Source organism: Nicotiana tomentosiformis, chromosome 3, assembly GCF_000390325.3.
Source record: "Nicotiana tomentosiformis chromosome 3, ASM39032v3, whole genome shotgun sequence".
Taxonomy (NCBI): domain Eukaryota; kingdom Viridiplantae; phylum Streptophyta; class Magnoliopsida; order Solanales; family Solanaceae; genus Nicotiana; species Nicotiana tomentosiformis.
In genome coordinates, this window is record NC_090814.1 from 72,358,696 (window position 1) to 72,372,538 (window position 13,843).

At 39.8% G+C, this 13,843-nt stretch overlaps 1 protein-coding gene across 1 annotated transcript; it reads left to right on the forward strand.

The window, feature by feature from the left end:
• The first annotated feature begins 10,608 nt into the window (after nucleotides 1-10,608).
• Nucleotides 10,609-11,994, forward strand: LOC104103180 (putative expansin-B2). Its single transcript, XM_070197112.1, has 3 exons — nucleotides 10,609-10,838; nucleotides 11,250-11,362; nucleotides 11,474-11,994. Exons 1-3 carry the CDS (start codon nucleotides 10,658-10,660, stop codon nucleotides 11,702-11,704), a joined length of 525 nt encoding a protein of 174 aa, XP_070053213.1. The 5' UTR covers nucleotides 10,609-10,657; the 3' UTR covers nucleotides 11,705-11,994.
• The last annotated feature ends 1,849 nt before the right edge of the window (nucleotides 11,995-13,843 follow it).

A 13,843-nucleotide genomic window follows, 5' to 3' on the forward strand; every position in this document is an offset into this window, starting at 1 on the left:
AAAAATAGCACGTAGGCTTAGTCGAGTGAATGATTCGAACTCGAAGTAATATAAGTAGCCCATAGGCTTAATGGTCGAGTGAATGCTTGCTCGAACTCGAAATAAAAATATCCCGTGGGCTTAGTCGAGTGAATGATTCGAACTCGAGACAAAGATAGCCCGTAGGCTTAATGGTCGAGTGAATGTATCGAACTCGAGATAATGTGGCCCATGGGCTTAATAGTCGAGTGAGTGTTTTGAACTCGAGATAAAGATAGCCTGTAGGCTTAATGGTCGAGTGAATGTATCGAACTCGAGATAATGTAGCCCGTGGGCTTAATAGTCGAGTGAGTGTTTCGAACTCGAGATAAAGGTAGCCCGTAGGCTTAATGGTCGAGTGAATGTATCGAAATCGAGACAATGTAGCCTGTAGGCTTAATAGTCGAGTGAATGTATCGAACTCGAGACAATGTAGCCCATAGGCTTAATAGTCGAGTGAATGTATCGAACTCGAGACAATGTAGCCCGTAGGCTTAATAGTCTAAAGGGCTTCGGGCTAGGCATAGTTTTGAAACCCCCCACGGGCAACATTATTAGGCAAGCTATTAAAACTATTAGATTGACTAACAATGAGGCCGAGTATGAAGCCATGATTGCACGTCTCGAACTAGCTAGAAACTTGGGAGCATAAGTCATCGAGGCGCATTGTGACTCTTTGATGGTGGTGAGTCAAGTAAACAAAACCTTCAAAGTCCGAGAAGGTAGAATGCAGAGGTATTTGGACAGACTGCTTATCACTTTGCACCATTTTAAACAATGGACTCTACGGCATATTCCACGAGAACAGAATAATGAGGCCGATGCTCTTGCGAATTTGGGATCGTCGGTCGAGGTAAATGATTTGAGCTCGGGGACTGTCATTCAACTTTCAAAATCGGTAATCGAAGATGGGCATGCCGAAGTAAATTCTACTATCTTAACCTGGGATTGGAGAAACAAGTATATTGAATACTTAAAAACGGAAAGCTCCCGTCAGACCGTAAAGATTCCAGGACCCTACGAACTAAAGCTACTCGATTTACGTTGGCCACTGACGGAACACTATATCGAAGGACCTACGATGGTCCAATGGCAGTATGCTTAGGTCCGGGAGATACCAATTACATCCTCCGGGAAGTACACGAGGGCACTTGTGGGAATCACTCCGATGCCGACACATTAGTTCGAAAGGTGATCAGAGCAGGATACTATTGGATTAATATGAGCAAAGATGCGAAAGAATTTGTTCGTAAATGTGATAAATGTCAAAGGTTTGCGCCAATGATCCATCAACCCGGAGAGCAGCTTCACTCGGTCCTATCCCCATGGCCGTTCATGAAATGGGGAATGGACATCGTCCACCCTCTGCCATCGACCCCAGGTAAAGCCAAATTTATTTTATTTATGACTGACTATTTTTCTAAATGGGTTGAAGTGCAGGCATTCGAGAAAATAAGAGAGAAGGAAGTTATAGACTTTATTTGGGATCATATCATATGCCGATTCGGGATACCCGCCGAAATAGTATGTGATAATGGGAAGCAATTCATCGGCAGCAAAGTCATAAAATTCTTCGAAGATCACAAAATAAAAAGGATACTATCAACGCCATACCACCCCAGTGGGAACGGACAGGCCGAATCAACGAACAAGACTATTCTTCAAAACCTGAAGAAGAGGTTGAACGACGCCAAGGAAAAATGGAGAGAAATCCTGCCCGAAGTCCTTTGGGCATACCGGACAACGTCAAAATCCAGCACGGGGGCAACCCCATTCTCCTTAGTGTATGGTTCCGAAGCATTGATATCGGTCGAAGTCGGTGAACATATCCCAGATTTCGATTCATGACGGAAAAATCAAATAACGAGGCCATGAACACCAGCCTTGAATTATCGGACGAAGGACGAGAAGTTGCCCTCATCCGATTGGCCGCCCAAAAGCAACGAATCGAAAGGTATTATAATCGAAGAATTAAGTTTCGCCATTTCAAACCCGGGGACTTAGTATTAAGGAAAGTCACCATCAATACCCGGAATCCAAACGAAGGAAAATTAGGACCTAATTCGGAGGGACCATATCAGGTGCTCGAGGGCGTCGGAAAAGGATCATACAGGCTCGACATCATAAACGGCAAATAGCTATCAAGCAGTTGGAATGTATCACATCTAAAATGGTACTACTGCAAAGGAATGAACTTCCCACATTCATCTAACTAACCCCTGCAGAAAGTCCGGACAAAAGCTAAATGTTGCTATGTGGAGTCGATCGCTAAACCGTCCAGAGCCTTTGAACCCACGCCACAAAGCTGAAATGGATCTTTCGCTTAAAAGTACGTGTTGCACTCTTTTTTCCTTAAACCGGTTTTATCCCAAATGGGTTTTTCGGCAAGGTTTTTAATGAGGCAACCATCAATCGCGGTGCACTTTTAAACAGTAATCCGAGGCCTCTATCCAATCGACCTCGAATACTAGGGGGCATCAGGACCTCAAATACATCAAATTCAGATACATGAAAAGTCATTTCACAACAATAGGGTTCCAAGAGGAAATATTGTAAGAGCCAAATGGTCAAAACGAACCATGCTCATGTAGATTGGCCCGAACATAGGCGCAAAACATGAACACATGTACAATGACTTGAGATTTATTGTGCATCCAGAATTAAGATTCACTTAACTATTAAGCCTACGGGCTACGTTATCTCGAGTTCAATACATTCACTCGACCATTAAGCCTACGGGCTACCTTTATCTCGAGTTCGAAGCACTCACTCGACCACTAAGCCTACGGGCTACCTTTATCTCGAGTTTGAAGCACTCACTCGACCACTAAGCCTACGGGCTACATTATCTCGAGTTCGATACATTTCCTCAACCATTAAGCCTACGGGCTACATTATCTCGAGTTCGATACATTCACTTCGAAGCCCCGTCTGTAAAAAGTGTCCATACCCCTGACGATATACCTGATTTCAGAAGGAGTTCTATTTCGATTTCGGGTACGAGGGTTGGCGCGAAGTCGGCCACGAAGTCTGCTAAAATTTGAGACTTGATGGTCGTACGGGGTTGATATTCGATATCGCACCCGCTGATTTCGATGGCCCATTTGGCCAATCAGCCTGACAGTTCGGGCCTATGTAAAATATTACGGAGTGGGTAGGTGGTTAATAAGCTTATAGGGTGACATTAAAAGTACGGCCTTAACTTTCTGGAGGCGCTTACTAGCGCAAGTGCTAATTTCTCTAAGTGCGGATACCTAGTTTCAGCTTCTCCTAAGGTCTGACATACGTAATAAATGAGAAATTGCGTACCTTGCTCCTTTCGAACTAAGACACTGCTAACGGCGACTTCTGATACCGCCAAGTATAAGTACAGTTTTTCGCCTATTTTTGGAGTGTGAAGCAGTGGTGGGCTCGATAGATATCGTTTTAATTCCTGCATCGCTTGCTGGCATTCTGGTGTCAAGGCGAAGTCGTTCTTCTTTTTAAGTAGGGAGAAAAATTTGTGACTTCGATCTAATGATTTTGAAATGAACCGGCCTAAGTCTGCAATTCTTCCCATTAACCTTTGTACAACTTTCACGCTGTCCACAATGGTAATGTCTTCGATGGCCTTGATTTTGTCGGGGTTAATCTCGATTCCCCGATTTGACACCATGAAGCCGAGGAACTCTGAACTGACCCGAAAGCACATTTCTCGGGGTTAAGCTTCATGTTGTATTTCCTCAGAATCTCGAACGTTTCCTGCAAATAGATCAAATGGTCCTCTGCGCGCAGGGATTTAACTAGCATGTCATCAATATAGACTTCCATTGATTTACCTATTTGTTCTTCAAACATTTTATTTACTAGGCGCTAATAAGTAGCTCCTGCATTTTTTAGTCCGAAGGGCATTACGTTGTAGCAATATGTTCCATATTGGGTCACAAATGAAGTCTTTTCCCGGTCGTCCAGGTTCATCTGAATTTGATTATACCCGGAATAGGCATCGAGAAAAGTGAGGATCTCGTGGCCGGCCATGGCATCGATCATGCGATCGATGTTGGGCAGTGGAAAGGAATCTTTGGGGCATGCCTTGTTCAAATCTTTATAGTCCACACACATTCTAAGTTTGTCCCCCTTTTTAGGCACTACAACCATATTGGCTAACCATTCGGGGTATTTTACCTCCCGAATGGACCCTATTTTGAGAAGTTTGGTTACCTCATCCTTTATGAATGCGTGCTTTACCTCGGACTGGGGTCTTCTTTTTTGCTTCACCGGTCTGAACCTAGGGTCCAAGCTTAGCTGATGCGTCGTTATGTCCAGTGGGATCCCTGTTATATCTAGATGGGACCAGGAAAAACAGTCGATATTATCAACAAGAAATCGAATGAGTTTCTTCCTGAGTTCGGGGCTTAAACCCGTCCCCAGGTATACCTTTCGCTCGGGCCAGCGTTCGATCAGTATGATTTTCTCCAGTTCCTCAATCATTGATTTAGTGGCATCAGAATCATCGGGGGTTACGAAGGATCGAGGGATCCATCAATCATCATCTTCTTCAATGTTCCGCTTACCTGACTGGGTAGAAGCCGATGACTGTGATTGCTATTTGGCGCTCCGCTCTTCGATTATGTTTCCTTCTGAACCTGATCTTTTTATCGGCGAAGACGAGGATATTGATTTTGCTACCTTGACAGAGAACATTTCCTTTGCGGCCGGTTGTTCTCCGTACACTATTTTGACGCCTCTCGATGTTGGGAATTTTAGGACCTGGTGCAGGGTCGAGGGTACGACTCTCATGCTGTGGATCCATGGCCTTCCGAAAAGGGCATTATATCTCATATCGCCTTTGATCACATAAAACTTTGTTTCCTGGATGGTTCCAGACACGTTTATCGGCAGGGTAATCTCACCTTTGGTGGTTTCACATGCCATATTGAATCCGTTTAGAACCAGAGTCGCGGATACGACCTGGTCTTGCAGGCCGAGCTGCTCTACGACCCTCGATCTGATGATATTGGCCGAGCTACCCGGATCAATTAACACACGCTTAATCTTAGTTTTATTCATGAGTACAGATATTACCAGTGCATCATTATGGGGTTGGATGATTCTCGCTGTATCTTCATTATTGAAAAACAAAGTCCCTATGGGTGTGTAATCTTGAGTTCGAGATCATTTTTCGCTCACGATCGATGTTTTAGCGCGTTTAAGCATCGGTCCCTGAGGGAAATCGACGCTGCCGATGATCATGTGAATGACGTGTTGCGGTTCTTCTAGCTCGTTTTGCTTGCCGAAGTCCTTGTTCTTAAAATGGTTCTTCGCCCTGTCACTCAGAAATTCCCGAAGGTGTCCTTTGCTAAATAAGCGGGCTACTTCCTCTCTTAATTGCCTGCAATCTTCCGTTTTGTGGCCATGAGTTCCATGATATTCGCACATTTGATTGGGATTCCTTTGGGCAGGATCGGTCTGCATGGGTCGAGGCCACATGGTGTCTTTGATGCGTCTGATGGCCGATACGATGGCGGATGTATCGATGCTGAAGTTATATTCCGATAATCGAGGAACTTCTATAGGATCGACATATTTATCAAATCCGCTCTTACTCATAAGTCCCCGAGAATTTTGCCCCCGATCAGTCCTTCGGTTATTCCGAATCGTATCACGTGCTGAACCGTTATCCATCCGATTTGTGACGTATGGTCGGTATCAGTCTCTGTTCGATCTTTGTTCTCTGTTGATTTCCCTCTGATTTTTAGTGGCAGTGCGGTTCTGATGCGCGGGCCCGTACGAGGCTCCCAATTGATCATCTTCGACCCTGATTTTTGATTGATACCGGTTGTGTACATCTGCCCAGGTTATTGCTGGGTACTCGATCAAATTTTGTTTCAGCCGACGTGATGTTGTCGAACTTAACCCATTCAACCCTTGAGTGAAAACTTGTACGGCCCAATCGTCTGTGACCGGCGGCAAATCCATACGTTCCATTTGGAATCGGGATAGGAATTCCCTCAGCATTTCGTTACCCCTTTGTTTTACTTTGAAGAGGTCTGATTTCCTTATTGCGACCTTTATGGCACCAGCATGTGCTTTTACGAACGAATAGGCCAACATGGCAAAAGAATCAATGGAATTTGGCAGCAAATTGTGGTACCAGATCATTGCTCCATTTGCGAGGGTTTCTCCGAATTTTTTCAACAACACGGATTCGATTTCATCGTCCTCCAAATCGTTGTCTTTGATGGAACATGTATAGGAGGTGACATGTTTGTTAGAATCGGTTGTACCGTTATATTTGGGAATTTCGGGCATACAGAATTTTTGGGGGATTGGTTCTGGGGCCGCGCTCGAGGGAAAAGGTTTTTGTATGAATTTTTTCGAATCAAGCCCTTTTATTATCGGTGGAGCCCCCGGGATTTGATCGACCCTAGCATTATATGTTTCCACTTTTTTGTCGTTGGTTTCGACTCGTTTTGTGAGTTCCTCGAGTAATTTAGCAATTTCAGGAGTGGTCCCTGATTCTTGCTCGTTTGATTTTACTATGGCGGGCTCCGTTACGGGGGTGACTTCTCGAAGAAGTGGATTGAAGTTCGGCCTGCTTTGCATATGAGTTTGGCTCTGTAACTGAGCTATCGCTGCTTGTTGGGCTTGTAGCATTTCGAAAATCATACGCAAGCTGACCCCGATTTTTCCCGTGCTGTGGGTGTCTCGGGCTATGGGTCGAGCACCGCCCTGAACGCTTCTTTCCGGTTTAGAACGTTGATTCGCTTCTAGAGCTATTTGTGAATTGATATCCAATGGTACTTCGGCTCGAATTTCGGGTTCTTCGATCCGAGCCTCGTCGCCGTTGTCAGGTAGCCTTCCGGCCCCGGGCGCCAAGTTGTTGGTTTCATCTTGAAGGTCGGCTTCGAGGTCGATAGGTAAAGCCATTGCTGATTTGAGGTTGTAAGCTGGAGTGTACTGTAGATTTATATCAAACAATCACTGTTACCCTTAGCCCCACGGTGGGCGCCAAACTATTTATCCGAAAAATCGGGATACGTTGAATTTAGGTGTGGTTCTAAGGATACGTAAATTCCTTATGATACAAAAATGACAATACCAGTATTTTGCTATAAAATGGGAATAATCAAATAGGAAGGCTCAATGAGCAACATGAACTCTTACTGTATCTTGGGGAAGATGAGTCTATTGCAGTCTATGCCCCTTTTTATAATAGAAGGTCACTACTTTATCTATAACAATATAATAAAATAATGCATATAGTGGAGGACTCATGGTGGTTTGTCTCTTCCTTGATTCCTGCCAAGATTCTCTCCCTTGGTGCGGTTATGATGGCTTTTGTCGGCGAACTCGGCACTGACTCGAGCTTGGTGTTAGGTCGAACCCTCGGTTTTGGTCCGAGCTCGTTCTGCCTTGGGCATCGATATTCGGGGCCTGTGTCGGTCAGAGTTGCCTCGTAGTTCGATTCGGATACGAACTCGATTATAAAACCGAGTTTTACCGTCGATCGGTCTTATAGCTCGAAACTCGACGCCCTTACTCCGGAATTCGTCCGAGCTTGATATGTGAATACCCTTCGATCGAGACGTCATTGTCTCGGTCAGTCTTTATGATCGAGAATCGATTTTGACCGTACACAAAATAATAAAATTATCAGAAGCTACTCAAGAAGAAAAAAGCCACTGAGTACTTTCAAATGAACTTCACGATCGAGACTATAGTGCAAGAAAATTAGAAGAGCAAAGATTCGGTGGGTGAGACATCATTCTCACTCGGATCTTTATTTAAATGAATCAAAGCTGATGAGATTTCTAAAAATGCTAAATTTATTTACATCAATATATTAATTACCGTTGAAATAACGTCCACACAAGCTCCCCCTAATAAAACCAAACAAGTGAATACTTAAATGTAAAGAAGAAAACGTTATAAAACACTCCCACGTATCACTAGATAGTTACACAAATGTGACAAAAATGCACACTCCATCATTTAAGTGGGCGTTTGGACATAAGAATTGTAAAATTCCAAAAAAAAAATTGAAATTATTTTTCAAGTGAAAATGGTATTTGGAAATTAGAGTTATGTTTGGACATGAATATAATTTTGGATTGTTTTTGAATTTTTGTGAGTGATCTGAGTGGATTTTGAAATACAATTTTTTTGGAGTTTTTCAACTTTTCGAAAAATTCCAAAATCCATATTCAAGTGAAAAGTAAAAATTTTATGGTCAAACACTGATTTCGAAAAAAGTAAATTTTTTTTCGAAAAAAGTAAAAAAATTCTTATGTCCACTGGTGTAGAACGAATCGGGGTGCTCGTTCTATTTTTTTTGTTCCTCACCCGACCTGGTGTTAATCTGGATTCATGTCACATAAGACTTAATAAAGAAACAGCACTCTCTACTTGGATTTTTTTTCATACTTATGACTCGAGCTGAAACATTTGATTAAAGTTGGGAGATCTTATCTATCCCACTACAACCATGAGGATGAATGTTCATTCTTTATCATGATATTATAAAGAAAAATCGACTACACAAGATTATTAAACGCTAATATAAATAGGAAGGAGATTAATTAATAAGAAGATGGACAAAAATAAAAAGGGGAAGTTTCAACGACCAAAAACCACCATCAACGGCTGGTTATTGGGACCATTAATTATATGAAGAAAAGACACAGAAAGATTTGCATAAGGCCCCATTTCTGCCGACAAGTTTTGCCTTTCACTTTAAGGTCAAACTGTTGCTCAGGGCCGGCTCATGCACTACTGTTTTTGACTATACCAAGCCATGCAATATTGTTTAATTCAGGCATGTTGAGTAGAGGCTGATTGATTTAGAGCGGTTCAACCGAATTTACTACTTTTAGTTTGAATTATTTGTACATTTGCAAAAAAGATAAAATTATTTATATACTGATATTGATCCAATCTGCTTATTCTGGCACATTAATTTTTCTTCATTGATTGTAAAGTTTGTAATTTCAGTCGCTATAAAGGGAGTTTTCATTTGTGTAATGGTAAATACTACGTAAAACTACAAGATGATAATATGTTTTTATATTTTGAATCTACGCCGTACGTCATAAAAGATTTATAAATAGTTCTCAACGTAGTCTTTTTTAACGAAGATGAAGTAAATTACTCTTCTTTAGTTCATTTTGCAAAAAAACATAGTCTTCCCCCGGAAAAGTTGCAGAACCTTATAGTACTCTCTTACTAGCATATTAAGTCTACCAATACGGGCGGTGTACCTTTGACACTAACAGAGAAAAATTAATTAAGGAGGTAAGAGTAAGACTCCAGTGTCCCTTTCTCAAATGCTTTTACTTAATTACGATCCTATTAAACAATACTAGTACTACTAATATATTAGTGTATCTGTGAGTGCCCATCAAACCCTATTGCGATATTTAATTAAGAGAAGACAAACCGTTACAAGAAAGTATCTTCTCCGAGTATCGTTTTTTATTCTCACTTTCTTGATCCGATCACTCATTATATGTTTTTTTCCCCTAAAGTAAAAGACAAGCTCAGGGCTCCTTGACATCATTAGGGCCGAAGGAAGTGCGCACGAGTAGGCTGCTTATCGGGCGGATCAGGGGTTATTTACTCTTTAACGGTTCGGCTTATTGATTATCGGCTTTTAAATATATTAATTCGCTAGTCATCCGATAAGATATCAGGCGGATTGATATAGGTTTAGCTATTATCGGGCGGTTATCGGTCTAAATTGTACTTTTTTAATTAGTAAATCGTGTAATAAATCAAAGTAAAAATATAAGACACGGAAAGATAACATTTCATATCTGCACGAGTTCCGGCAGCAGCAACACTGCCAACACATTTGAGACCTTTCTTCAATATATGAAACTCGTTCCAGTCATCCAGAGAACAAGCTTGTTGGGTCAAAGTTAAAAGTGCCATATATACAAGTTGGGAGTAATAATTAAAAGCATGTTTGGGCAACACCTCTGCCCAGATAACTAATTAATCTACTACTTAGAAGAAACAGCATCCAAGAATATCAATTCATATTTATGGATAAAAATAAATCAGTACAATTCACTTTGCACTTCGTACAATTGTCCAGAGCAGTTATATGGATAAAAATAAATTATATATATATTCTTAACGGATATATATTCTTAACGGGTTAACGGATTATCCATTAAGAAAATTGAATAATTCATCCCCAAACCGATAAGTCGTTAATGAAAAAACTTCAATCCGTTCCCCGTCCGTTAAACCGTTAACCCGATACCAATAAGCCATTAAGCTTCTTCTCGGTTTTCGGTTTCGGTTCGGTTTTGAACACCCCTAAACACGAGGACGTTTATAATTAGGATTTAATTTATATACACTATAAAAATATTTACACTATTAATATATTTAAATATGTTATAGAGTAGTAGATTATGTGCGTTATTTTTCAAGCTACTAATCACACTTGTTACATACAATTATGTATAGTTATCTTTTGTGGAGTAAAATTACATCTAATGGCTGCAGTCGGCATACCTTCTCTCTATATATACTACTAGATCGTTCTGTCCGTTTTGCATTACCAATACTTTTCCCTAGTAATATCTTTACAAATTAAAGAAGTAGTGACAATCTAGTGCTACTGCATTTGTGAAGCAAGCTAAAGAACATGGCCTTATTCTCCATCTCACATTTGGTCATTCTTTCACATATTCTAATTGCTTTAGTTTGTTTCACCAACCCGTGCTTCAGCTTCAAAGCTAAACATTTCAATTTGACTACCTCTGCCACTCACTGGTCCTCTGCTGGTGCTACTTGGTATGGCAGCCCCGATGGTGCTGGTAGCGACGGTAACTTACATCTCCCTTTGTCTCCATTAGTAGCGGCGGCCAGGATTATTATTAAGGGGTATCAAAATATATAAAAATAAACATGCAAAAAAAAATTAAAGGGAGTCAACATATAATATTTTTTTAATTTTTTCCCATGAAGGAATGTCAGTTGACACCCTTGCTATAAGATGGCTACGCCACTGGCCTCCATTGAAGTTACGTTGAAAGTACGTACTGCAAAGAATTCTTTACACGATCATTGTATTTTAACATGTTGCTATAAGTTATCTGCCTAATTCCGATTATTATGGACAATTACCTCAACTTATCTTTTAGGTGACGTGAAAGTGTAGGAATTTGTATAAACTGTTTGCATATGGAAGTTAAACTCATGTGCTATAACGTAACCGCATATGTTTATGAGTGCAGGAGGATCTTGTGGATATGGAAATGCAGTATCTCAAGCACCTTTCTCTTCCTTGGTTACTGGGATTGGTCCATCACTCTACAAATCTGGAAAAGAATGTGGAGCTTGCTACCAGGTTAATTAATTCACCCTAAAACCTAATAAAAACAGTTTTATTCAAGTTCTTGATTAACAAATATATATATTGAAGATTTGTGAATAATATATTCATATTTTGGTATTACAGGTGAAATGTACAAAGAAGGTGCATCCTATGTGTTCAGGGAAAGGAGTAAGGGTGGTGATAACAGACTTTTGCCCAGGAGGTCCCTGCGTTTCCCAATCTGCACACTTTGACTTGAGTGGTACTGCATTTGGTTCCATGGCCATTCCTGGACATGAACACAAACTCCGTGATGCTGGCGTCTTGCAAATCCGTTATGCTAGGCAAATTCAACTACCCCCTCTTAATAATTAAAAAAACAAACAAATTGAATTTAATTTTATTTGGATATATTTACGTAGTTTTAAAAAAAATCACACTATATATAGGTGCAATTTGCCATTAGACTTGAATCTTGATTCATGAATTGTGGTGTAAGATATTACTTGCTTCATCAATTTCTGGACGATTAATCCAAGCTTACTATAACCAATTATTACCGTTTTAGTTAGTTGCTTTCAAGTAAAACCAAATTCCTTTTTTAAAGTTTAATTTCTATATATACGCTTAAAGTAAAAGATAGATTTTTTTATATTATCAAGTTATTTAAAAAGTCAACTATGTGTAAACTGTTAATAATAAGCGGTCCACTGGTGTAGAACGAATCGGGGTGCTCGTTCTATTTTTTTTGTTCCTCACCCGACCTGGTGTTAATCTGGATTCATGTCACATAAGACTTAATAAAGAAACAGCACTCTCTACTTGGATTTTTTTTCATACTTATGACTCGAGCTGAAACATTTGATTAAAGTTGGGAGATCTTATCTATCCCACTACAACCATGAGGATGAATGTTCATTCTTTATCATGATATTATAAAGAAAAATCGACTACACAAGATTATTAAACGCTAATATAAATAGGAAGGAGATTAATTAATAAGAAGATGGACAAAAATAAAAAGGGGAAGTTTCAACGACCAAAAACCACCATCAACGGCTGGTTATTGGGACCATTAATTATATGAAGAAAAGACACAGAAAGATTTGCATAAGGCCCCATTTCTGCCGACAAGTTTTGCCTTTCACTTTAAGGTCAAACTGTTGCTCAGGGCCGGCTCATGCACTACTGTTTTTGACTATACCAAGCCATGCAATATTGTTTAATTCAGGCATGTTGAGTAGAGGCTGATTGATTTAGAGCGGTTCAACCGAATTTACTACTTTTAGTTTGAATTATTTGTACATTTGCAAAAAAGATAAAATTATTTATATACTGATATTGATCCAATCTGCTTATTCTGGCACATTAATTTTTCTTCATTGATTGTAAAGTTTGTAATTTCAGTCGCTATAAAGGGAGTTTTCATTTGTGTAATGGTAAATACTACGTAAAACTACAAGATGATAATATGTTTTTATATTTTGAATCTACGCCGTACGTCATAAAAGATTTATAAATAGTTCTCAACGTAGTCTTTTTTAACGAAGATGAAGTAAATTACTCTTCTTTAGTTCATTTTGCAAAAAAACATAGTCTTCCCCCGGAAAAGTTGCAGAACCTTATAGTACTCTCTTACTAGCATATTAAGTCTACCAATACGGGCGGTGTACCTTTGACACTAACAGAGAAAAATTAATTAAGGAGGTAAGAGTAAGACTCCAGTGTCCCTTTCTCAAATGCTTTTACTTAATTACGATCCTATTAAACAATACTAGTACTACTAATATATTAGTGTATCTGTGAGTGCCCATCAAACCCTATTGCGATATTTAATTAAGAGAAGACAAACCGTTACAAGAAAGTATCTTCTCCGAGTATCGTTTTTTATTCTCACTTTCTTGATCCGATCACTCATTATATGTTTTTTTCCCCTAAAGTAAAAGACAAGCTCAGGGTTCCTTGACATCATTAGGGCCGAAGGAAGTGCGCACGAGTAGGCTGTTTATCGGACGATTATTTACTCTTAACGGTTCGATTTATCGATTATCGATTTTTAAATATATTAATTCGTTAGCCACCCGATAAGATATCGGGCAGATTGGTATAGGTTTAACTATTATCGGGCAGTTATCGATTTAAATTGTACTTTTTAAATTAGTAAATCATGTAATAAATCGAAGTAAAAATATAAAACACGGAAAGACAGCATTTCATAACTGCACGAGTTCCAACATCAACAACACTGCCAACACATTTGAGACCTTTCTTCAATATATGAAACTCGTTCCGGTCATCCAGTGAACAAGCTTGTTGGGTCAAAGTTAAAAGTGTCATATATACAAGTTGGGAGTAATAATTAAAAACATGTTTGGACAACACCTCTGCCCAGATAACTAATTAACCCACTACTTAGAAGAAACAACATCCAAGAATATCAATTCATATTTATGGATAAAAATAAATCAGTACAATTCACTTTGCACTTCGTACAATTGTCCAGAGCAGTTATAT